Source organism: Argopecten irradians, chromosome 3, assembly GCF_041381155.1.
Source record: "Argopecten irradians isolate NY chromosome 3, Ai_NY, whole genome shotgun sequence".
Lineage (NCBI taxonomy): Eukaryota > Metazoa > Mollusca > Bivalvia > Pectinida > Pectinidae > Argopecten > Argopecten irradians.
In genome coordinates, this window is record NC_091136.1 from 65,137,105 (window position 1) to 65,161,331 (window position 24,227).

General features: G+C 36.3%; 1 protein-coding gene across 4 annotated transcripts in view; it reads right to left on the reverse strand.

The window, feature by feature from the left end:
• The window catches only part of LOC138319362 (calmodulin-like), a 49,414-nt gene that overhangs the window by 23,751 nt on the left and 1,436 nt on the right, over positions 1–24,227 (reverse strand). For 2 of the 4 annotated variants that reach the window (XM_069262456.1, XM_069262457.1), the window contains exons 2-3: positions 21,447–21,477; positions 11,953–12,096 (exon numbers count right to left, since the gene is read on the reverse strand). In XM_069262456.1, coding sequence (XP_069118557.1) covers positions 11,953–12,096; positions 21,447–21,477 — 175 coding nt within the window. Of the gene's footprint in view, positions 1–11,952; positions 12,097–21,446; positions 21,478–21,774; positions 21,876–22,002; positions 22,302–24,227 lie in introns of those variants that run through there. The other 2 variants (XM_069262458.1, XM_069262459.1) reach the window with 2 other exon arrangements.

The following is a 24,227-nucleotide window of genomic DNA, read 5'->3' on the forward strand; positions in this document are numbered from 1 at the left end:
TTATACGGAACTAGGAACCAGACCCGAGTTCCGTTTAACAAACATACTGGCCAACGAGCGGAGTTCCGTTTATTAGGATTCCTATCTCTAACTGCATGTTCAATTACCTATTATATACAGGAATCGAACTTAGAGCTTCCATGAATAATATAGAACAGAATTAATATCTATAACACAGATTTCCTTAAACGGATCTGATACCTAGACCTCAGTTCCGTTTAACTTAAACGGAACTAGGAACCAGACCCGAGTTCCGTTTAAGCTTATACGGAACTAGGAACCAGACCCGAGTTCCGTTTAACAAACATACTGGCCAACGAGCGGAGTTCCGTTTATTAGGATTCCTATCTCTAACTGCATGTTCAATTACCTATTATATACAGGAATCGAACTTAGAGCTTCCATGAATAATATAGAACAGAATTAATATCTATAACACAGATTTCCTTAAACGGATCTGATACCTAGACCTCAGTTCCGTTTAACTTAAACGGAACTAGGAACCAGACCCGAGTTCCGTTTAAGCTTATACGGAACTAGGAACCAGACCCGAGTTCCGTTTAACAAACATACTGGCCAACGAGCGGAGTTCCGTTTATTAGGATTCCTATCTCTAACTGCATGTTCAATTACCTATTATATACAGGAATCGAACTTAGAGCTTCCATGAATAATACAGAACAGAATTAATATCTATAACACAGATTTCCTTAAACGGATCTGATACCTAGACCTAGTTCCGTTTAACTTAAACGGAACTAGGAACCAGACCCGAGTTCCGTTTAAGCTTATACGGAACTAGGAACCAGACCCGAGTTCCGTTTAACAAACATACTGGCCAACGAGCGGAGTTCCGTTTATTAGGATTCCTATCTCTAACTGCATGTTCAATTACATATTATATACAGGAATCGAACTTAGAGCTTCCATGAATAATACAGCACAGAATTAATTTCATTAACACAAATTCCCTTAAACGGATCTGACACCTAGACTCCAGAACTAGGAACCAGACCCGAGTTCCGTTTAAGCTTATACGGAACTAGGAACCAGACCCGAGTTCCGTATAACCCATCGCTTGCATAGACATTTGTAAAGCTCACCTGACCCGAAGGGCCCGATATCGAATATAATAATATGAGATATCTTATATAATGCGATTAAATTCTGGATGGACCTTGCTCCTTCAATAAATTTTAAATTGGCTTGCCATAGCATTTACTCATTTTAGCTCAACTGGTCCAAAGGACCGAGTTAAGTTATGCAATAGCGCGACGTGCGGCGTTGATGAATGAGACCGGAATTCCGTTGAAATTAAATGGAAATTCTAGGCAACAGACCGTTTAAGCCCAGTACATACGATTTTTACAGATATCTTTATCTAATCCCCATGGTAAAAGGATTTTATTTTAAATTTTAAATCTAACAATGTTTTCTCGAAATATTCAGATTTCCAGATTATGTTTCTCCATTTATTTTTATTTTTATTGTTATGTGAAAGAGTATTTCAAATTTATATTTTTCTAATATTTCAATTTTCTTTTAAATTGATGTGCATTTTATCGAACTTCAAGCATAAACCAAAACTGCCTTTGAAATATACATTTATATTGTACCTATTGATCTTGGTTAAGAATATCCTTCCATGAGTCAACAAAATAGATCACAAGGAAGCACCTGTTTTATGAAGTAATTGTCACAAAAACAATTGGAAATAGTAAAACAGGCTCCACGATTTGCAATAGCGGTAGTACGGCGGCGTATTAGGGCCACTATATAATTTAATTTATCTTGTACGTACAAGTTATTTTCTTGTACGTACAACTTAGTATCTTGTACGTACAACTTAGTATCTTGTACTTACAAGTTAGTATCTTGTACGTACAAGATAGTATCTTGTACGTATAACTTAGTACTTGTACATACAAGTTGAGTTGAACTGCTGTTCATCACCGCAGAATTGAGTCCTCTGCCTGATATTTTTCGTAATTAAAGATAGTCTGTCTACTTTTCATTGCTTCAAGCACGATCACAGGTTTATTAACTTATTTGACAATATTGAAAATATAAATATATATTAATGAGGACAATATCTTTTTCACAATCGTAATTTGAAATTGCCGGATTATGAGTTGAAACTGTATAGTCACTTGCATTATTTTGAAACTGACACTGTATAGTTCCTTTCGAGGAAACTGTATAGTCGCTTGTTTTATAGATAAGATATTTTAGTGATAAAATGTATATGATACATCTCCGATAAATGATAAGTTTTATCTATTAAAAAGAGGAGAAAACAAATTCGTAATTTTCTTCAGTAATTAAAGTTAAATACTTCATACTGGTGCCATTATTGGAAATGTTGGAGCATTTATTTTACATCAGAATATTAGTATTGAAAATAATTAACTGCCTCCGAAAAAAATCCTAAGCATTATGCCCTAATTCGAACGAGTTACTGATTGCACTGATTGCAAAGACAACAAAGGCAAAACAAATTATTTCATATGTTTTTTTTTGTGTTTATTAGACATATATACACACATCAATTATTGTCCAAATGATGATCATATTTATTACTCCGTTATAAACATTTACATGTACAGGGTGTCCCAAAAACATATCCCGAGTTTGACGCTTTATAAAAATGGTTTTGGTAGACAGAGGAATTTGATCTATTTACCATTAGAAAGGTAGTAATCTGCTCTGTACAACGATATATAACAATCCGGACGAATATCTTTTTGTGAAGACTTATATTGAAAATCGAGAGAAAGTCATATTTCGCTAATTTTGCGTTTTGTTCAGAAAATCAATAACTTTCAGTTAAAGAATGGGCACGAGGTGTCCGCCCTTCTTTTCGATGACAAGATGACTTCTGACCCAGAAATTCCTCACCACCTCACAATTCTGTAAATCTGCTTCCTGCAGATGGACAGCATACCTGGGTGACATTTTCATAAAATTTCATTAATGTAAGTATGGGATTTTCCGATCGCATTGTAGATTTTAATAACTTCAGCATGAATCTTCATGGTGCTAGAAAGTCATCAAAATATGACATAATCGATGATATCATCATTTCTATTATGACGTCATCACACATAATGGCGATGTAATCTGTAAATTTGTACCCAATTAAGTTAAATTTGGATACTCCTGCTTTCCAAATCATTTTGAATTTTCAAAAAAAGTTTAGTATTGCAAAATTTATTATCCGTCAAAGTCGGGACATGTTTTTTGGGACACCCTGTATATGTTCGGAAACTTATCAAAGCATCACAACTCCACAAAATGTCGCAAGGTATTCTTTTTTTCCATTTGGCTTAAACAAAGGGTACGTAATATACGTATAGCTTCATGCGATGCGATTGTGACAGTAAACCAGTCACATTCTTTAATACCGAGAGTTTCAACATTGTACTATCTTGTACGTACAAGATACTAAGTTGTACGTACAAGATACTAACGTGAACGTACAAGATATTAACTTGTACGTACAAGATACTAACTTGCAGTATCTTGTACGTACAAGATACTAAGTTGTACGTACAAGATACTATCTTGCAGTATCTTGTACGTACAAGATACTAACTTGTACGTACAAGATACTAAGTTGTACGTTCAAGATACTAGGTTGTACGTACAAGATAGTAACTTGTACGTACAAGATACTAAGTTGTACGTACAAGATAGTAACTTGTACGTACAAGATACTAAGTTGTACGTACAAGATATTAACTTGTACGTACAAGATTATAACTTGTACGTACAAGATAAATCAAATTTTGCAGTGGCCCTAATACGCCGCCGTACCGCCGTACGGTAGAGAGTCAGTCCCAGTATTTTTACAATTTTGAATTCCCACTAAGGATGCTACCATCGCAATATGAGCACTATCCCATACTTAATTTCAGAGAAAAGTCGTTTATATGGAAATAAACACATTGACCCCTTTTGGCCCCGCCCCTCAGGCCCAAGGGGATAAGCCACACCCTTTGTATAATTTTGTATCCTCATCCCATACAGATACTACCTTTGCAATATTTTTTGTTATATATCGTGCTAAGTTTTAGAGAAGAAGTCTTTTATACGGAAATTAGAGTTTTTCAATGTTAAGCCACTTTTCATGATATAATATTTACCATAACTTTAGAATTCAAATACACTACATACACCAATTTTTATAGCCCTGAAAACATTATATTTGAGAATCCCGTCTCCCTACCGTACTTTATTTCGTACTCGACGAGAGTATATAGAATGGTGTCCCTTTCTAAAAACCTCTATGTAGCCACGAGGACAAATGACTGAGGAGGAAAGGGAAGGAGGACAGAAGGGTGGAACCCCATAAAGTTATTGTTAGTTTTACATCATGTAAATTGGTTTTACATTGAAAAACCTCAATTTCTTTTCAGTAATACGCTACCATAACTTTAGTACGCAAATTTGTCTTACCGTAATGGAGAGTCCGAAGCCAGGCAGCCCAGTCAAATGGCAAATGTAGGGGACAGGCCCCAGGCAGAGAATATAAAACAGGGTTGAATGAACAAAGGAAAAAACGAAAATACCTCCCCGTGGAAAGAGGTGCACCATTGTGAAACCTGCTCGCATAAGGTTAAAAGACCATATATGTATATAATGTCTACTGAGGAGGAACAGTCACAGACTGAGTCATCACAACTGGGCCCAAGGAAAACAGTCCATCAGAGTGGAAGGACAGAGACCGGAGGTGAAAGTAGACTGACCACGCCAAACGGCAGAAGACATCATGTCCTGGTACAAGGACCTATTGCGGAGAGCCAAAGAAGTCGCTAGAAATACGCGAAGAGCGAAAAGACAATGCATGAATATCACTTCTCCTGTGGCCTGAGGCAACAGCAAGCAGGAAGACAGTCTTAAAAGTTAAAAACTTTATGGAGACCGATCCTAAAGGCACATTAGAAGCCGAAGCCCCCATTTGTGACTCTAACACGAGTTCTAGGTTCCACTGTGGAGCTGACGTTAGGCCTGTCCAGATTGAACCCCCCCGAATCAAGACAGACAAAGAAATGAAGATCATACCCACTGGCAATAGCTGTGCGATAGCCTGCAATAGTACATTATTGCGCTCCCTAAACAACAAGGAGAATGAAACTCGCAATCAGCTGGGCAGAGGCCATGACCGGATCAATCCTCCTGACGATACACCAATCAAAGAAGATCTTCCAGCGTGACTGGAAGGCGGCAGAGGAGAAAGACCTAATTGATCGGGCGATGAGAGCTGACATATCCGAAGAAAAGCCTGTCTGAGCTAGGACTCCTGAAATCATGTCCATGCGTGAAGGTAACGTCTGGGGCCGATTCTAACGAAAGACATTTGCTTTTGGTGGGAGAACCAGAGGACGAGCCACCAGAAACGACAAGAGCTCCGAAAACCAGGGTTGTCGCGGCAACAGTGGCGCTATCGGAAAGAGGGAGCAAAAATACCCCGGAAACTTCTGTAGAACCCTGCGTCCACGGCCCAAGCCATTTGGTTTGGCACGGAGACACAAAGGTTGACAACTGACTATTGAGAAAAGAGGCAAAAAGGTCGAGGGATATAGATGCCGTTCTGTCATAACCAGCTGGCGCTGCCTGGAGATTATCCGCCCTTCCTGGAAAATGCTTGACTAAAATTGTTAACTGCATTTCCTTATAGATAGGAATAATACGGAAATACGGACAGCGAGGGCACAAAGGAGGTAAGCTGATGTCCCTGTCTCTCCAGATAAGCGACCACTGTAGAGTTGTCCGTAGCCATTCAAACCGCATTGGAATGCAGAATCCTCTAAAAAGTCTGCAGAGACCCTGTGGATCGGGTGTTCCGATCCGCAGATTCCCGAACTAGATGTATCGTTAGCAATTCTTCGACATAGTTGTGAACATATCTTCCCTAGAGTGCAGAAATCACACTACAACCAACAGCAGTTGATGGGACACCAAGCTCCCAACCTCTTGCGGATCAGAAATATTCTGGAATAGAAGCCGAGTGTGTAGTCCATAATAGGCACCCCTCGACCACGCCCTTTAAAAGCATGGTCCTTACTTCCTCCCGGATGGAAACTGCCTTCTCCGGATCCCCCGAAGGTGGGAAAAATACATCCTTTACACAAAGTGTGGATGCCGCAAGTATGGAATGCCAAACCGCTCCTTCACTACAGAAAAGGCTCAAGAGTCCTGTGTGATATTCTTCCATTGACTCTAGAAAGAAGGTGGACTGACGATCTCCTACAGGAAGATGAAAACGAGGAATATCGAGACCTCCACAGATGGAGAATTGTTGCTTAACCCAAACCCTAATTTACGAGAGGAGGACTTGAATCTCAGACTGGCTGAATTCTCAAGAACAGACCTTTCGTATGGAACGATCAAGGACGGAGAAACGAATCAGGAACTTTTCGTCTTGTCCCAATGAGGGTTTGTACTCTTCCTACCCTTCCCAATGTTACTCTTGAAATAAGGCTTTGACTTCGGTCGCATATAACAGTGGGAGCAGAATTTCTAGCCTTCTTCTTTGGTGGTGCTGACCTCTGTGAGGTAATGGCCTCCAATCTCTGAATTTTTTCTATGTTTTCAAAACAGAGAAAAAAACTCCTAGCCAACAAGACATTGACGAGCAATGGCACCTTCAAAGAAGCCAATGATCTCAATGTCCTGTTCAGGGCAGAAGTATTCAAGTTTATATATGACATTCTGGATGGAGAGACGCAACAGCCTCTCCATCTTGTGGTGCTCCTTGGAGCCGAACACTACCTGGTTCCCTGACCAAGTTTCCCGAGTTCAACACTCAAGCTTAGCTGGCAAAGAGGACGGCAGTCTATCATGTATTGCATAACCAGGGGCTTGAACCTTTGACCAAAACTGAGGTGCAACAGGGCTAACCTAAGCGTGCGAGATGAGGAAAAATTCTTCTTCATAACTCAAGTTAAGATATGAATGCCATTGACCACTTTTCCTTGTTAGATAAACACCCGTCAAATTGTCCAATGAAAATATCTAGTAAACATCTTATTACACGTGGGAATCATAATAAACAAACTCAACGCATTGGTCAGTAAAAGCACGTGAACTGAATATGGAATTTGAATGCGTTGGGCTAAAAGGAACTCGGGTCTAATCCCTAGATTCGTATGATCTTAAACGGGACTCTGACATGGTTTGTCGACTCCGTTTCTACGCTATAATGAGTTTTACTGTGATTATATGTTCCTAAAGGTTCCGAAGACGATTACTGTAAAATGCTAGAACACTGACACGTCAAAAAAGGAACCGCTCAAGGTGCTTTGCGATTAGGAAAAGTAATATCTTGACAATGAAATGTACAATTGAAGCTCTGATTTCGAAATGTTTGATGACAGTATAGTACAAGAGATCTTAGAGGATCCTTGGCGCCTACGAAAGAATGATGTATGTCTGACGAAAGAGGAATATTTTTCTCTGCTTTTTAAACTATAAATATTAAAATCCAAGATGGCTGCCTCTTGGCCATCTTGTTGATTTTGTTTCATTGAGTTGTATGGCCCATTTGGGGCTATCTTGTTGATAGATCGGTTCAAAAATGCATTATACGCAACTAGGAACCTAGGGGAAACCAACCTCTGAAATTTCAGACAGATCCCTTTGGTGCTTTCTGAGAAATAGAGATAAACATCTTCAACTTCCAAAATCAAAGTTGTTTCTCTATCAGCCATCATGTCGATTGGCCCTAAAATGTAATATGCAGAACAGGGGCACTAAGGTAACCTACATCTGCAATTTAAGACTTCTTGGTAACAAAAAAAAAAAAAAAAAAACTAAAAAAGGACAGGCGGACGGACGGACGGACGGACGGACAGATAGATCGACAACCTGATTACTATAAGGCACCCGTATTGCGATACGGGGCCCTATTAAGCATCAAGATATTCATTAAAGTCTTTAAAGGCAATGTATAGGCCAACATCGGCTTAAACAGAACTAGGATCTTGTTCCTAGATCCGTATACTATTAAACAGAACAGAACAGGTTTCGAGCGTCAGCTCTAAACTGACCTCGGGTCTGGTTCCTAGATTCGATCAAATAAACGGAAGTCGAATATGGTTCCTAGTTCTGTTTGAGCTTAAAAAGAACCAACGTCTGGTTCCTAGTTCCGTTTAAGTTAAACGGAACTGAGGTCTAGGTATCAGATCCGTTTAAGAAAATCTGTGTTATAGAGATAAATTATATAAGTTGTATCGTTCCTGAAGCTCAGAGCTAGATTCCTTTATAACATATGTAATTTATTATCTTATAAGAGGTAGAAATCCTAATAAACGGAACTCGGCTCGTTGACCAGTATTTTTGTTAAACGGAACTCGGGTCTGGTTCCTAGTTCCGTATAAGCTTAAACGGAACTCGGGTCTGGTTCCTAGTTCCGTTTAAGTTAAACGGAACTGGAGTCTAGGTGTCAGATCCGTTTAAGGAAATCTGTGTTATAGATATTAATTCTGTTCTGTATTATGAATGTAAGCTTTAAGTTCGATTCCCGTATATAATATGTAATTGAACATGCAATTAGAGATAGGAATCCTAATAAACGGAACTCGGCTCGTTGGCCAGTATGTTTGTTAAACGGAACTCGGGTCTGGTTCCTAGTTCCGTATAAGCTTAAACGGAACTCGGGTCTGGTTCCTAGTTCCGTTTAAGTTAAACTGGAGTCTAGGTGTCAGATCCGTTTAAGGGAATTTGTGTTAATGAAATTAATTCTGTGCTGTATTATTCATGGAAGCTCTAAGTTCGATTCCTGTATATAATATGTAATTGAACATGCAGTTAGAGATAGGAATCCTAATAAACGGAACTCCGCTCGTTGGCCAGTATGTTTGTTAAACGGAACTCGGGTCTGGTTCCTATCCAGTTCCGTTTAAGTTAAACGGAACTGAGGTCTAGGTATCAGATCCGTTTAAGAAAATCTGTGTTATAGAGATAAATTATATAAGTTGTATCGTTCCTGAAGCTCAGAGCTAGATTCCTTATATAAATGTAATTTATTATCTTATAAGAGGTAGAAATCCTAATAAACGGAACTCCGCTCGTTGACCAGTATGTTTGTTAAACGGAACTCGGGTCTGGTTCCTAGTTCCGTATAAGCTTAAACGGAACTCGGGTCTGGTTCCTAGTTCCGTTTAAGTTAAACGGAACTCGGGTCTAGGTATCAGATCCGTTTAAGGAAATCTGTGTTATAGATATTAATTCTGTTCTATATTATTCATGGAAGCTCTAAGTTCGATTCCTGTATATAATAGGTAATTGAACATGCAGTTAGAGATAGGAATCCTAATAAACGGAACTCCGCTCGTTGGCCAGTATGTTTGTTAAACGGAACTCGGGTCTGGTTCCTAGTTCCGTATAAGCTTAAACGGAACTCGGGTCTGGTTCCTAGTTCCGTTTAAGTTAAACGGAACTGAGGTCTAGGTATCAGATCCGTTTAAGGAAATCTGTGTTATAGATATTAATTCTGTTCTATATTATTCATGGAAGCTCTAAGTTCGATTCCTGTATATAATAGGTAATTGAACATGCAGTTAGAGATAGGAATCCTAATAAACGGAACTCCGCTCGTTGGCCAGTATGTTTGTTAAACGGAACTCGGGTCTGGTTCCTAGTTCCGTATAAGCTTAAACGGAACTCGGGTCTGGTTCCTAGTTCCGTTTAAGTTAAACGGAACTCGGGTCTGGTTCCTAGTTCCGTTTAAGTTAAACGGAACTCGGGTCTGGTTCCTAGTTCCGTTTATTAAACGGAACTAGGAACTAGGAACTCGCAACCAACTTCAGCCCTCCGAAATGTGATAACTTCTCTGTCTACTGGAGTTTGGGGATTAAAATTCGGTATAAAGTAAGTAGAGAAACATCGATTTGAAAAGTTGGCGGTTTCCAACGACCCTCCAATGCCGTGGATTTTGACACTCACAGAATCGTTTCGTTAGGCTTAATGTCACTGAAATTAGCCTGTTTGCTATTTGAGCGTATTTTCATGGAATCTATCGTTTCTAAGCTTACATGTATGACACCGTTTCACATATATTGCACACATTAAACTATTTGCGTTCGATTATGCCTACAAGGCTATGCGATGAGTGGTGAACCTCACTGCGTTCGGTCCTAACATGACGCTAACCCAAATTACACTTTTTGAAGATAATATTGTTAAAATTTTCTTACGTGTGCTTGAATTAAGATATCTCTCTAAACATTAAACAAATAAATGCTTTTAGTTTTAATTTCATGCTTTGTTTACTTGTCAGCAGTGCATATATTTATAGGCCTAAATAGAGAGCTTTGAAGCATCCCCGGTTCAGGCTATGCTCAGCATTTTTTTTTACCTGGGCTTGAGCCTAATTCAGTGTGTCATCAAAATACGTGTAAAATATCTCTAGGCGACTATAATATTATATCACTGACAATTTCTAATATCACTTTATCAAGCATTCTTGTCTGTGTTTCTAAATGTACAACGGTAGGCCTAGGCCACATCGCAGAAAGTTCGTTCAAAACTGAAGCGGCGTAAAACTACAATGTAGGTCAAAATGTAAACAATGTCAAAATGTATTCTCACGCCGGTCAGAGGTCAGCACGTGACCAAGCATCTTCATTGGGAAATGAAGTGATCGGAGTTTACGAGTTTCATTGAGGCGGAGCGAAGTGAAAATGTAAATATATGATTTGTGAGTGCAGGCTTTAATATATTTCATTAAAACCATTTGGAATATTCCGATCCTCGAAAGGCTTTTCGGCGGAAAAATATTGATGAGCTATTTCATTTGTATTACTTCGTTGTTTCATGGTAAAAACGAATCCCTTGACTAGATCACAATAATAACGGACACAGTTCTCCTTAGGCTTTTGAAGTGTATGCTTCCTGTCATTGTTATTTGGAAGTGATCAGGAAATCAATCCTATATCCAATGATGAGTTGATGGGGACACAGACTACAGAAGGAGTCGTGACCGTTCGCGGATTTACCTACTCAGCGTGCCCTAATACATTGTCGGCTTCATGTGGAGGCTGGGCGATCGATTCCACGAAATGCTGACGGATACAAGTAATCATGGGCACTCAGTTATAGAATAACATCCCACCGTTCTCATGTCACATTTCTGTCGTGTTCTAGACAAGTGACATTCTAGTACAATATCAGACAAGAGACGCTTTAAAAACACACTCTAAATGACTGGCTTCAATACAATGTATAATTTTGTTTCCATTTTGTTTGTCTTTGATGTTGTTGAATAGACTATCACTTAACAGACGAACAACACAGCAATGTATAGTCTATCTTGGCAGACGAACAACATAGCATTTGATAGTCTACCTTTGCAGACGACCACAACAGCATCGAATAGTCTACCAGAGTCTAACTTAGCTGACGACCAACACAGCATTTAAGAGCCTACCTTTGCAGAAGACCAACACAGCACTGAATAGTCTACCTTAGCACACGACCAACACAGCACTGAATAGTCTACCTTAGCAGAAGACAACACAGCATTTAAGGGTCTACCTTAGCAGACGAACAACACAGCATTTAAGATCCTACCTTTGCAGAAGACCAACACAGCACTGAATAGTCTACCTTAGCACACGACCAACACAGCACTGAATAGTCTACCTTAGCAGAAGACAACACAGCATCGAATAAACTACCTTAGCAGACGAACAACACAGCAATGTATAGTCTACCTTAGCAGACGACCAACACAGCACTGAATAGTCTACCATAGCAGACAACAACACAGCATTGAATAGTCTACCTTAGCAGACGAACAACACAGCAATGTATAGTCTACCTTAGTAAACGACCAACACAGCATCGAATAATTTACCTTACATAGAGTAACACGGCACAGTAGGATGAGACACATGCATATATAGTTCAGGAGGAGTAGGGTGAGACACCTGTCTATAAATAGCCTACCGTTTATGTCTCCTTCACTGATCCTTTCGATAATCTCATCGGTGCTTGGGTTCTGGCCGAGGTCGCGCATCACCTTCTCCAACTCTTTGGCTTCAATCACCCCATCCTTATTTTTATCGTAGACATCGAACACCTCTCGGTACTCTAAAAGATAATAAACGGGTCTTAACTTTTGAATCTGCATTCACAAGCATTTCATAATGATAAATTTAAAATATTAGGCGTTCATCTGATGGACACTTTGAAATAGAAAGAAAACAAGGATCGGGCTACTAAGAAGATCACATAACCTACAACAGCCTAACTCAGCTTTCCCAGCCAGGTACGCTATTGACAGGACTACTGCATTTACACTACAAACATTGTCACCAATTAAAATAAACTCACTCTTATCATTTGAACACATGACGTACGATGCGTGGTACTAAATACAGATTTTGACATTTTTTCATACTGTTTACATTAACTGTGATATCTATATAGGCTAATGATCTGGGTATATGAAGTAACACTGACGACATTATTGCTACCGAGTATTACAGCACCTGTTTGGTACAATATACAATGGACCATCTAGTTATTAACGATAATGACAATTAGTGGGCTTATTAAATTCTCCACCTAAATATAGCAACAGTACAATCCACAAACACGTTCCGTTATAGATATCTAATGTAAATGTTCATGGACAAATCGTAACACAGCTATATTAACTGTTAATGTTAAGGGTTGAGAGCAAAAAAGATATCTGATTATTTTCAAATATCAACAAGTGTTTCATACATTTTCTAGCCTAGACTTTGGAGAAAAAAAGAACATGACACTCCATTCGTCTTTAAGGATTACAAATGCCAACCGCCGCGCCGACACAGTGTTCGTACACCAAGCTGTGATTATAAGGTAGAGAGCACAGCTATCACATCAACATGATAAAGATTGCCTTTAACATTTTATAAAACACGAAGGATTACCCGATTTTTATAAATTTCAGGACCAATAATCCCCCATGAATAAATGATACCCTATTGAAGTCGAAGTGTTCCCACACATTTCAGCGATTACTAAATATATAAGCAGGACATATTTTCTATGTTATCGTAAAATCCAAAGCATGGCATGTTACATATATATAAAGTTAAGTGATATCTCACTATGGGATCATATAATGTGAGAACCAATAGCTAGACTTTTTATTAGAATAACTAATACCGAGATGGCATGTGACAGGTCACGACTAGATATAGTGTACTGTTAAATGTGATGACATCAAGATTGATGTACATATGTAGATTTATAAATATTTAGAAATATATGTTTCAATTTAGCGTGGATTTCAAATTACTGTTAATACAATTTATTTGATAGTGTTGTGTATGCTACTATGTGTATGAAATAGTTGTTATTTATATCTACAATGTGTCTGATATTGTCCCTATAACACATACAACGTATCCAATACTGTTATTAAATGTTTGCACAATGTATCTTTTAATGTTGTTTATATTATATGAAATAGTGTTGTCAATAATTTAGAACATTTTATGGTATTCCTGATCAGTTTTATGTAGTAGAACAGTATGTATACAATGTATAACTGTACAACGTAGACATGAAGAGGTTGTATGTGAAGATTAACATACGTTTTACCTGATATTGTTTATATCTACAATATATCTCATTCTAATGTTATATCTAGTTGCCAACACATGCAATATATAATGTTACGCATACAAAGTGTTTTTTTGGCAATGTTGCAAATTCCAAATGTGTTTGATACTGTCTACATTGTAAAAAAAATTGATACTGTTGTTTATACATGCATATATGATGTGTTTGATACTATTGTTTATATCTATAACGTGTTTTATACTGTTGTTTAAATCTATTATGTGTTTGATACTGTTGTTTATATCTATAATGTGTTTGATACTGTTGTTTATATCTATAATGTGTTTGATACTGTTGTTTATATCTATAACGTGTTTTATACTGTTGTTTATATCTATAATGTGCTTGATACTGTTGTTTATATCTATAATGTGTTTGATACTGTTGTTTATATCTATAACGTGTTTTATACTGTTGTTTATATCTATAATGTGTTTGATACTGTTGTTTAAATATAATGTGTTTGATACTGTTGTTTATATAAATAATGTGTGTGATACTGTTGTTTGTATCCATAATGTGTTTGATACTGTTGTTTATATCTATAATGTGTTTGATACTGTTGTTTATATCTATAATGTGTGTGATACTGTTGTTTATATCTATAACGTGTTTGATACTGTTGTTTATATCTATAACATGCGTGATACTGTTGTTTATACCTATAACGTGTTTGATACTGTTGTTTATATCTATAATGTGTGTGATACTGTTGTTTATATCTATAACGTGTTTGATACTGTTGTTTATATCTATAACATGCGTGATACTGTTGTTTATACTTATCACGTGTTTGATACTGTTGTTTATATCTATAACGTGTGTGATACTGTCTAAATTGTATACAACGTTTGATACTGTTGTTTATATCTATAACGTGTGTGATACTGTTGTTTATATCTGTAACGTGTGTGATACTGTTGTTTGTATCGATAATGTGTTTGATACTGTTGTTTATACCTATAACGTGTGTGATACTGTTGTTTATATCTATTATGTGTTTGATACTGTTGTTTATATCTATAACGTGTTTGATACTGTTGTTTATATCTATTATGTGTTTGATACTGTTGTTTATATCTATAACGTGTTTGATATTCTGTTGTTTATACTTATAACGTGTGTGATACTGTTGTTTATATCTATAACGTGTGTGATACTGTTGTTTATACCTATAATGTGTTTGATACTGTTGTTTATACCTATAACGTGTGTGATACTGTTGTTTATATCTATAATGTGTTTGATACTGTTGTTTATATCTATAACGTGTTTGATACTGTTGTTTATATCTATAATGTGTTTGATACTGTTGTTTATATCTATAACGTGTTTGATACTGTTGTTTATATCTATAACGTGTTTGATACTGTTGTTTATATCTATAACGTGTTTGATATTCTGTTGTTTTTATATATAATGTGTTTGTTACTGTCTTCATTGTGTACAATATTTGATACTGTTGTTTATATCTATAACGTGTGTGATACTGTTGTTTATACCTATAATGTGTGTGATACTATTGTTTATATCTATAACGTGTGTGATATTATTGTTTATACCTATAATGTGTGTGATACTGTTGTTTATACCTATAACGTGTGTGATACCGTTGTTTATATCTATAACGTGTGTGATACTGTTATTTATACCTATAATGTGTGTGATACTGTTGTTTATACCTATAACGTGTGTGATACTGTTGTTTATATCTATAACGTGTTTGATACTGTTGTTTATATCTATAACGTGTGTGATACTATTGTTTATATCCATAACATGTGTGATACTGTTGTTTATACCTATAACGTGTTTGATACTGTTGTTTATATCTATAACGTGTTTGATATTCTGTTGTTTATACTTATAACGTGTGTGATACTGTTGTTTATACCTATAACGTGTGTGATATAGTTGTTTATACCAAAACGTGTGTGATACTGTTGTTTATACTTATAACGTATGTGATACTGTTGTTTATACCTATAACGTGTGTGATACTGTTGTTTATACCTATAACGTGTGTGATACTGTTGTTTATACCTATAACGTGTGTGATACTGTTGTTTATACCTATAACGTGTTTGATACTGTTGTTTATACCTATAACGTGTGTGATACTGTTGTTTATATCTATAACGTGTGTGATACTGTTGTTTATATCTATAACGTGTTTGATACTGTTGTTTATACCTATAACGTGTGTGATACTGTTGTTTATACCTATAATGTGTGTGATACTGTTGTTTATACCTATAACGTGTTTGATACTGTTGTTTATACCTATAATGTGTTTGATACTGTTGTTTATACCTATAACGTGTGTGATACTGTTGTTTATACCTATAACGTGTTTAATACTGTTGTTTATATCTATAACGTGTGTGATACTGTTGTTTATACCTATAACGTGTGTGATACTGTTGTTTATACCTATAATGTGTTTGATACTGTTGTTTATACCTATAACGTGTGTGATACTGTTGTTTATATCTATAACGTGTGTGATACTGTTGTTTATATCTATAACGTGTTTGATATTCTGTTGTTTATACTTATAACGTGTGTGATACTGTTGTTTATATCTATAACGTGTGTGATACTGTTGTTTATACCTATAATGTGTTTGATACTGTTGTTTATACCTATAACGAGTGTGATACTGTTGTTTATATCTATAACGTGTGTGATACTGTTGTTTATACCTATAATGTGTGTGATACTGTTGTTTATACCTATAACGTGTTTGATACTGTTGTTTATACCTATAATGTGTTTGATACTGTTGTTATACTATACGTGTGTGATACGTGTTTATATCTATAACGTGTTGATACTGTTGTTTATACTATAACGTGTTGATACTGTTGTTTATACTATAACGTGTGTGATACTGTTGTTTATATACTATAACGTGTTTACTGTTGTTTATATCTATAACGTGTGTGATACTGTTGTTTATATACTATAACGTGTGTGATACTGTTGTTTATATCTATAACGTGTTGATATGTTGTTTATATTATAACGTGTGTGATACTGTTGTTTATATCTATAACGTGTGTGATACTTTGTTGATCTGTTTATACTATAACGTGTGTGATACTGTTGTATTATATCTGTTATACGTGTTATCTAAGTTGTAACGTATTTGTTTATACCTATACGTGTGTGATCTGTTGTTTATATCTATAACGTGTGTGATACTGTTGTTTATACCTATAACGTGTGTGATACTGTTTTTATATCTATAACGTGTGTGATACTGTTTTTTATAACTGTATGAACTGTGTTTATACTGATTGTTTATATCTATAACGTGTGTGATACTGTTGTTTATACTATAACGTGTGTGATACTGTTGTTTATACTATAACGTGTGTGATTGTTGTTTATACCTATAACGTGTGTGATACTGTTGTTTATACCTATAACGTGTGTGATACTGTTGTTTATACTATAACGTGTGTGTGATACTGTTGTTTATACCTATAACGTGTGTGATACTGTTGTTTATATCTATAACGTGTGTGATACTGTTGTTTATACCTATAACGTGTGTGATACTGTTGTTTATACTATAACGTGTGTGATACTGTTGTTTATACTATAACGTGTGTGAATACTGTTGTTGTTATATACTATAACGTGTGTGATACTGTTGTTTATACCTATAACGTGTTTGATACTGTTGTTTATACCTATAACGTGTTTGATACTGTTGTTTATACCTATAACGTGTGTGTGATACTGTTGTTTATATCTATAACGTGTGTGATACTGTTGTTTATACCTATAACGTGTGTGATACTGTTGTTTATATCTATAACGTGTTGTGATACTGTTGTTTATACCTATAACGTGTTGATACTGTGTTTATATCTATAACGTGTGTGATACTGTTGTTTATATCTATAACGTGTGTGATACTGTTGTTTATACCTATAACGTGTGTGATACTGTTGTTTATACCTATAACGTGTGTGTACTGTTGTTTATACTATAACGTGTTGATACTGTTGTTTATATACATATATATGTGTATGTGTGATACTGTTGTTTATACCTATAACGTGTGTGATACTGTTGTTTATACCTATAAGTGTGTGATACTGTTGTTTATATCTATAACGTGTGTGATACTGTTGTTTATACTATAACGTGTTTGATACTGTTGTTTATATCTATAACGTGTGTGATACTGTTGTTTATATACTATAATGTGTGTGATACTGTTGTTTATACCTATAATGTGTGTGATACTGTTGTTTATACCTATAACGTGTGTGATACTGTTGTTTATACTATAACGTGTTGATACTGTTGTTTATATCTATAACGTGTGTGATACTGTTGTTTATATCTATAACGTGTGTGATACTGTTGTTTATACTATAACGTGTGTGATACTGTTGTTTATACCTATAACGTGTGTGATACTGTTGTTTATATCTATAACGTGTGTGATATGTTGTTTATATCTATAACGTGTGTGATACTGTTGTTTATATCTATAACGTGTTGTGATACTGTTGTTTATATCTATAACGTGTGTGATACTGTTGTTTATATCTATAAGTGTGTGATATATACTGTTGTTTATACCTATAACGTGTGTGATACTGTTGTTTATACCTATAACGTGTGTGATACTGTTGTTTATACTATAACGTGTGTGATACTGTTGTTTATATCTATAACGTGTGTGATATTTTATACTATAAGTGTGTGATACTGTTGTTTATACCTATAACGTGTTTGATACTGTTGTTTATACCTATAACGTGTTGATACTGTTGTTTATACCTATAACGTGTGTGATACTGTTGTTTATACCTATAACGTGTGTGTGATACTGTTGTTTATACTATAACGTGTTTGATACTGTTGTTTATATCTATAACGTGTTGATACTGTTGTTTATACCTATAACGTGTGTGATACTGTTGTTTATATCTATAACGTGTGTGTGATACTGTTGTTTATACCTATAACGTGTGTGATACTGTTTTATACTATAAGTGTTGATACTGTTGTTTATACCTATAACGTGTGTGATACTGTTGTTTATATCTATAACGTGTTTGATATTCTGTTGTTTATATCTATAACGTGTGTGATACTGTTGTTTATATCTATAACGTGTGTGATACTGTTGTTTATACCTATAACGTGTGTGATACTGTTGTTTATACCTATAACGTGTGTGATACTGTTGTTTATATCTATAACGTGTGTGATACTGTTGTTTATACCTATAATGTGTGTGATACTGTTGTTTATACCTATAACGTGTGTGATACTGTTGTTTATACCTATAATGTGTGTGATACTGTTGTTTATACCTATAACGTGTTTGATACTGTTGTTTATATCTATAACGTGTGTGATACTGTTGTTTATATCTATAACGTGTGTGATACTGTTGTTTATACTATCTTTATACGTGTTTTATTATACTGTTGTTTTTATACCTATAACGTGTGTGATACTGTTGTTTATATCTATAACGTGTGTGATACTGTTGTTTATATCTATAACGTGTGTGATACTGTTTTATACTATAACGTGTTTATACTGTTGTTTATACTATAACGTGTGTGATACTGTTGTTTATATCTATAACGTGTGTGATACTGTTGTTTATACCTATAACGTGTGTGATACTGTTGTTTATATCTATAACGTGTGTGATATACTGTTGTTTATACTATAACTGTGTGATACTGTTGTTTATATCTATAACTGTGTGATACTGTTGTTTATATCTATAACGTGTGTGATACTGTTGTTTATATCTATAACGTGTGTGATACTGTTGTTTATACTATAACGTGTTGATACGTTGTTATATATAAGTGTTTGATACTGTTGTTTATCTATAATGTGTTGATTTACTATGTGTGTGATACTGTTGTTTATACCTATAACGTGTGTGATACTGTTGTTATATATAACTGTGTGATATTGTTTATATTGTGTGTGATACTGTTGTTTATACCTATAACGTTGTGTGATACCGTGTGTTTATATCTATAACGTGTGTGATACTGTTTTTATACTATAATGTGTGTGTGATACTGTTGTTTATACCTATAATGTGTGTGATACTGTTGTTTATATTTACAATGTGTTTGATGCTGTTGTTTATATCTATAACGTGTGTGATTTCGTTGTTTATATCTATAATGTGTTTGATACCGTTGTTTATATTTACAATGTGTTTGATAATGTTCTTGATATTAAAAATGTGTTTGATACTGTTGTTTATATATATAGGGTGTTTGATACTAGCAACTGCCTCACATGGGATTCGAACTCGCGGCCCTCCACCTCTGGGTCGCGAGTTCGAATCCCATGTGGGGCAGTTGCCAGGTACTGACCGCTGATCGGTGGTTTTTCTCCGGGTACTCCGGCTTTCCTCCACCAACAAACCTGGCACGTCCTTAAATGACCCTGGCTGTTATAGGACGTTAAACTAATAAAAAAAATTGATACTGTTGTTTATATCTATAATGTGTTTGATACTGTTGTTTATATTTAAAATGTGTTTGATAATGTTCTTGATATCAATAATGTGTTTGATACTGTTGTTTATATTTACAATATGTTAGATAATGTTCTTGATATTAATAATGTGTTTGATACTGTTGTTTAAACATGTTGTTTTACATCTGATTATTGACGCCGTTGTTATATATAACATTATTGTTGATATACAGCGTACATTTGTTTTTGTAAGAGCGAGCTACTAGAGCATGCGTTATATTAATATTGCTAAAATTTGTTTCCTGTTATTAAATCGTGTCGTTATATACAGGAAGTAACACATCACTAACATCAACGTTATAGAGTGATTAGTGTTAAAATTTTTATGAAATTTCTTTAATTTCAATGACGGATATAGTGCAGTGAGAGGGTTATATTTAACAGCTATATGGGATTCGATATAGGGAGAGTGATATATTCAACAGCTATATATATATTTATCTGGCAGTCGACATAAGGAGAGGGTTAAATTCAACATCTACCTGGGAGTCGACATAGGAGGAAGGCTATGTTTAACAGCTATCTGGGAGTCGACATAGGGAGAGGGTTATATCAAACATCTATCTGGTAGTCGACATAGGGAGAGGTTTATATTTAACACCTATCTGGTAGTCGACATAGGGAGAGGTTTATATTTAACATCTATCTGGGAGTCGACATATAGGGAGAGGGTTATAATCAACACTTATCTGTGAGTCGACATAGGGAGAGAGCTATATTTAACAGCGGGTTATATTTAACATCTATCTGGGAGTCGACATAGGGAGAGGGCTACCTTTAACAGCTATCTTGGAGTCGACGTAGGGAGAGAGTTATATTTAACAGCTATCTTGGAGTCGACGTAGAGAGAGGGTTACATAGGGAGAGGACTATCTTTAACAGCTATCTGGGAGTCGACATAGGGAGAGGGTTATATTTAACAGCTATCTGGGAGTCTACATAGGGAGAGGGCTATATTTAACTGCTCTCTGGGAGTCGACTTAGCGAAAGGGTTATACTATATAATAGCTATCTGGGAGTCGACATAGACTTCCTTTCATCTCCTATTCTACATGTTTTATCTACACTTCTCTGGTTTGCCCGAGTATACGTTGTGTGCTATCATTTGCATGCATTGTATCACATACATATGCTACTCTATAAGTATATAGCTTTATATAGGAAGATCATTTACTTGTATACTAGGTATATATGTAGGTATACATTCAATTGTTCTATCGCGATATAGATTTACAAACTTAAAGTGCATACGTGTATAACAGTGTATCTTGTGTTACCTGCGATATGTTCATCTGTTAGCTCCTCAGCCTGTAAGAGAAAGAAAAACTTTACAAGACAGGCAATCTGGTATGTAAACATTAAGCACGCACCATCTTTAAATTGATGATTATAATGTATGTTTAAGTACTTAGGAAATAGGTCAGTCTAGCCGACAGCTTACATTAACTAGAATCCCAGTTCTTACGTGCTCCGTAGTAAGTCAGCGGCCGAGATAGTTTATAGATAATCAGTTTTCACATTGCTATGTATCTAAGTTAAATTTAGAATTTACAAATTGTAGTGTTGGTGAAAGCTAAACAGAGGAGCCGGCTGGTACCAACCTACCATCAGGCCTGTCCGTCAAGACGTACTCCACCCCGACCCTGCTGTAGTTAGTTATCTCCCTCCCATTGTGACTAATACATACAAATCACTAGCGTTCCAATCCTCATAAGTTACATTGCTGTCTGCTTTCGTGATTATTCTCAAGCTAACATATCAGTTTGACAGCTTAAATAAAGCTCTGCCGTCGATACCCAGAAACTCCCTGTACAATATATGAAACACACTTACCATCAAGTCTGGTAGTTAATCCATATATCATCAGAAATCGATCTAAGCTGACCTAGCACTATCCTCTGTCCCCACTAAACATTTTCACGTCTGAATCACAACTCGACCTTCACTTTACAAGTGCTTCAAATATTTCTATACTGCAATGTAAAAAGGCCTGTACATAGATAATGTTTACGGCTGTTTCCGCTCCCGTTTTAAATATTACGTCGCTTCCCTAGTGTAAGAAGGGATTAAAGCTTATCGCTTAGGAGTGATCGACTGAAGGACAATCTTCGTCATCAGGCTTCACAAGGCGGAACTTTAACGCAAAACTCTCTGTTTACGTAGTGTGTGTGTGGACGAACTTTCTACCCCGTGGCCATGACCTTTAAATTCAAACCGATTGGTTGAGATATCATAACTAATAGAGAACATGTAGCAGATGTTAAAAGGACATGGTCATTTCCCACTTGGTCTTGACAATTATGTCATTTGACATTGCTCGATTATTGACAACTATTTTCTCACATGACGTCCAGAGGATATCAGAGTTCAGTGATGTGTCTGATTTTCCATGTGTAATTTGATTCGGCGCAACAGATTCCTAGAAGAGTACATTACCAGTATACCAGGACAGTTACATGCGCGAATGGAAGCCGTTATCCAAAGGCAACCACCGTAGTAATGAGTGTTTCACGGAATCCTAATATGTGAAACTGAGAAATTATGTCAAGTAATTGCCGATTTCTGCACCGTCATATACAACAACAGTGACCTAAATCAAAATGAAGACTAAAACCGGCAAAGCAGATTCCCAGAAACGAAATGGACAAACCCCTTAATCTATGATCCAAACTCACAATCAACCCATGGCAGACTATTACCGGCTGTTTCTGATATGTAGTCGCCTCTAGCTGTCATATCTATTGTTTCTGAGATGTCCTTGCCACCTTTGTGTCATAACTAATGTTTCTGAGATGTAACTGGCCCTTCCCTATCATAACTATTGTTTCTGAGATGTAACTGGTCCTTCCCTGTCATAACTATTGTTTGTGAGATGTAACTGGCCCTTCCCTGTCATAACTATTGTTTGTGAGATGTAGCTGGCCCTTCCCTGTCATAACTATTGTTTCTGAGGTGTAACTGGCCCTTCCCTGTCATAACTATTGTTTTATTGTTTCTGAGGTGTAACTGGCCCTTCCCTGGCATAACTATTGTTTTATTGTTTCTGAGATGTAACTGGCCCTTCCTGTCATAACTATTGTTTCTGAGATGTAACTAGTTCTTCCCTGGCAAAACTATTGTTTCTGAGATGTAGCTGGCCCTTCCCTATCATAACTATTGTTTCTGAGATGTAACTGGTCCTTCCCTGTCATAACTATTGTTTCTGAGATGTAACTGGCCCTTCCCTGTCATAACTATTGTTTGTGAGATGTAGCTGGCCCTTCCCTGTCATAACTATTGTTTCTGAGATGTAACTGGCCCTTCCCTGTCATAACTATTGTTTCTGAGGTGTAACTGGCCCTTCCCTGGCATAACTATTGTTTTATTGTTTCTGCGATGTAACTGGCCCTTCCTGTCATAACTATTGTTTCTGAGATGTAACTAGTTCTTCCCTGGCAAAACTATTGTTTCTGAGATGTAGCTGGCCCTTCCCTGGCATAACTATTGTTTCTGAGATGTAACTGGCCCTTCCCTGTCATAACTATTGTTTCTGAGATGTAACTGGCCCTTCCCTGTCATAACTATTGTTTGTGAGATGTAGCTGGCCCTTCTCTGTCATAACTATTGTTTCTGAGGTGTAACTGGCCCTTCCCTGGCATAACTATTGTTTTATTGTTTCTGCGATGTAACTGGCCCTTCCTGTCATAACTATTGTTTCTGAGATGTAACTAGTTCTTCCCTGGCAAAACTATTGTTTCTGAGATGTAGCTGGCCCTTCCCTGGCATAACTATTGTTTCTGAGATGTAACTGGCCCTTCCTGTCATAACTATTGTTTCTGAGATGTAACTGGTCCTTCCCTGTCATAACTATTGTTTCTGAGATGTAACTGGCCCTTCCCTGTCATAACTATTGTTTGTGAGATGTAGCTGGCCCTTCCCTGTCATAACTATTGTTTCTGAGGTGTAACTGGCCCTTCCCTGGCATAACTATTGTTTCTGAGGTGTAACTGGCCCTTCCCTGGCATAACTATTGTTTTATTGTTTCTGCGATGTAACTGGCCCTTCCTGTCATAACTATT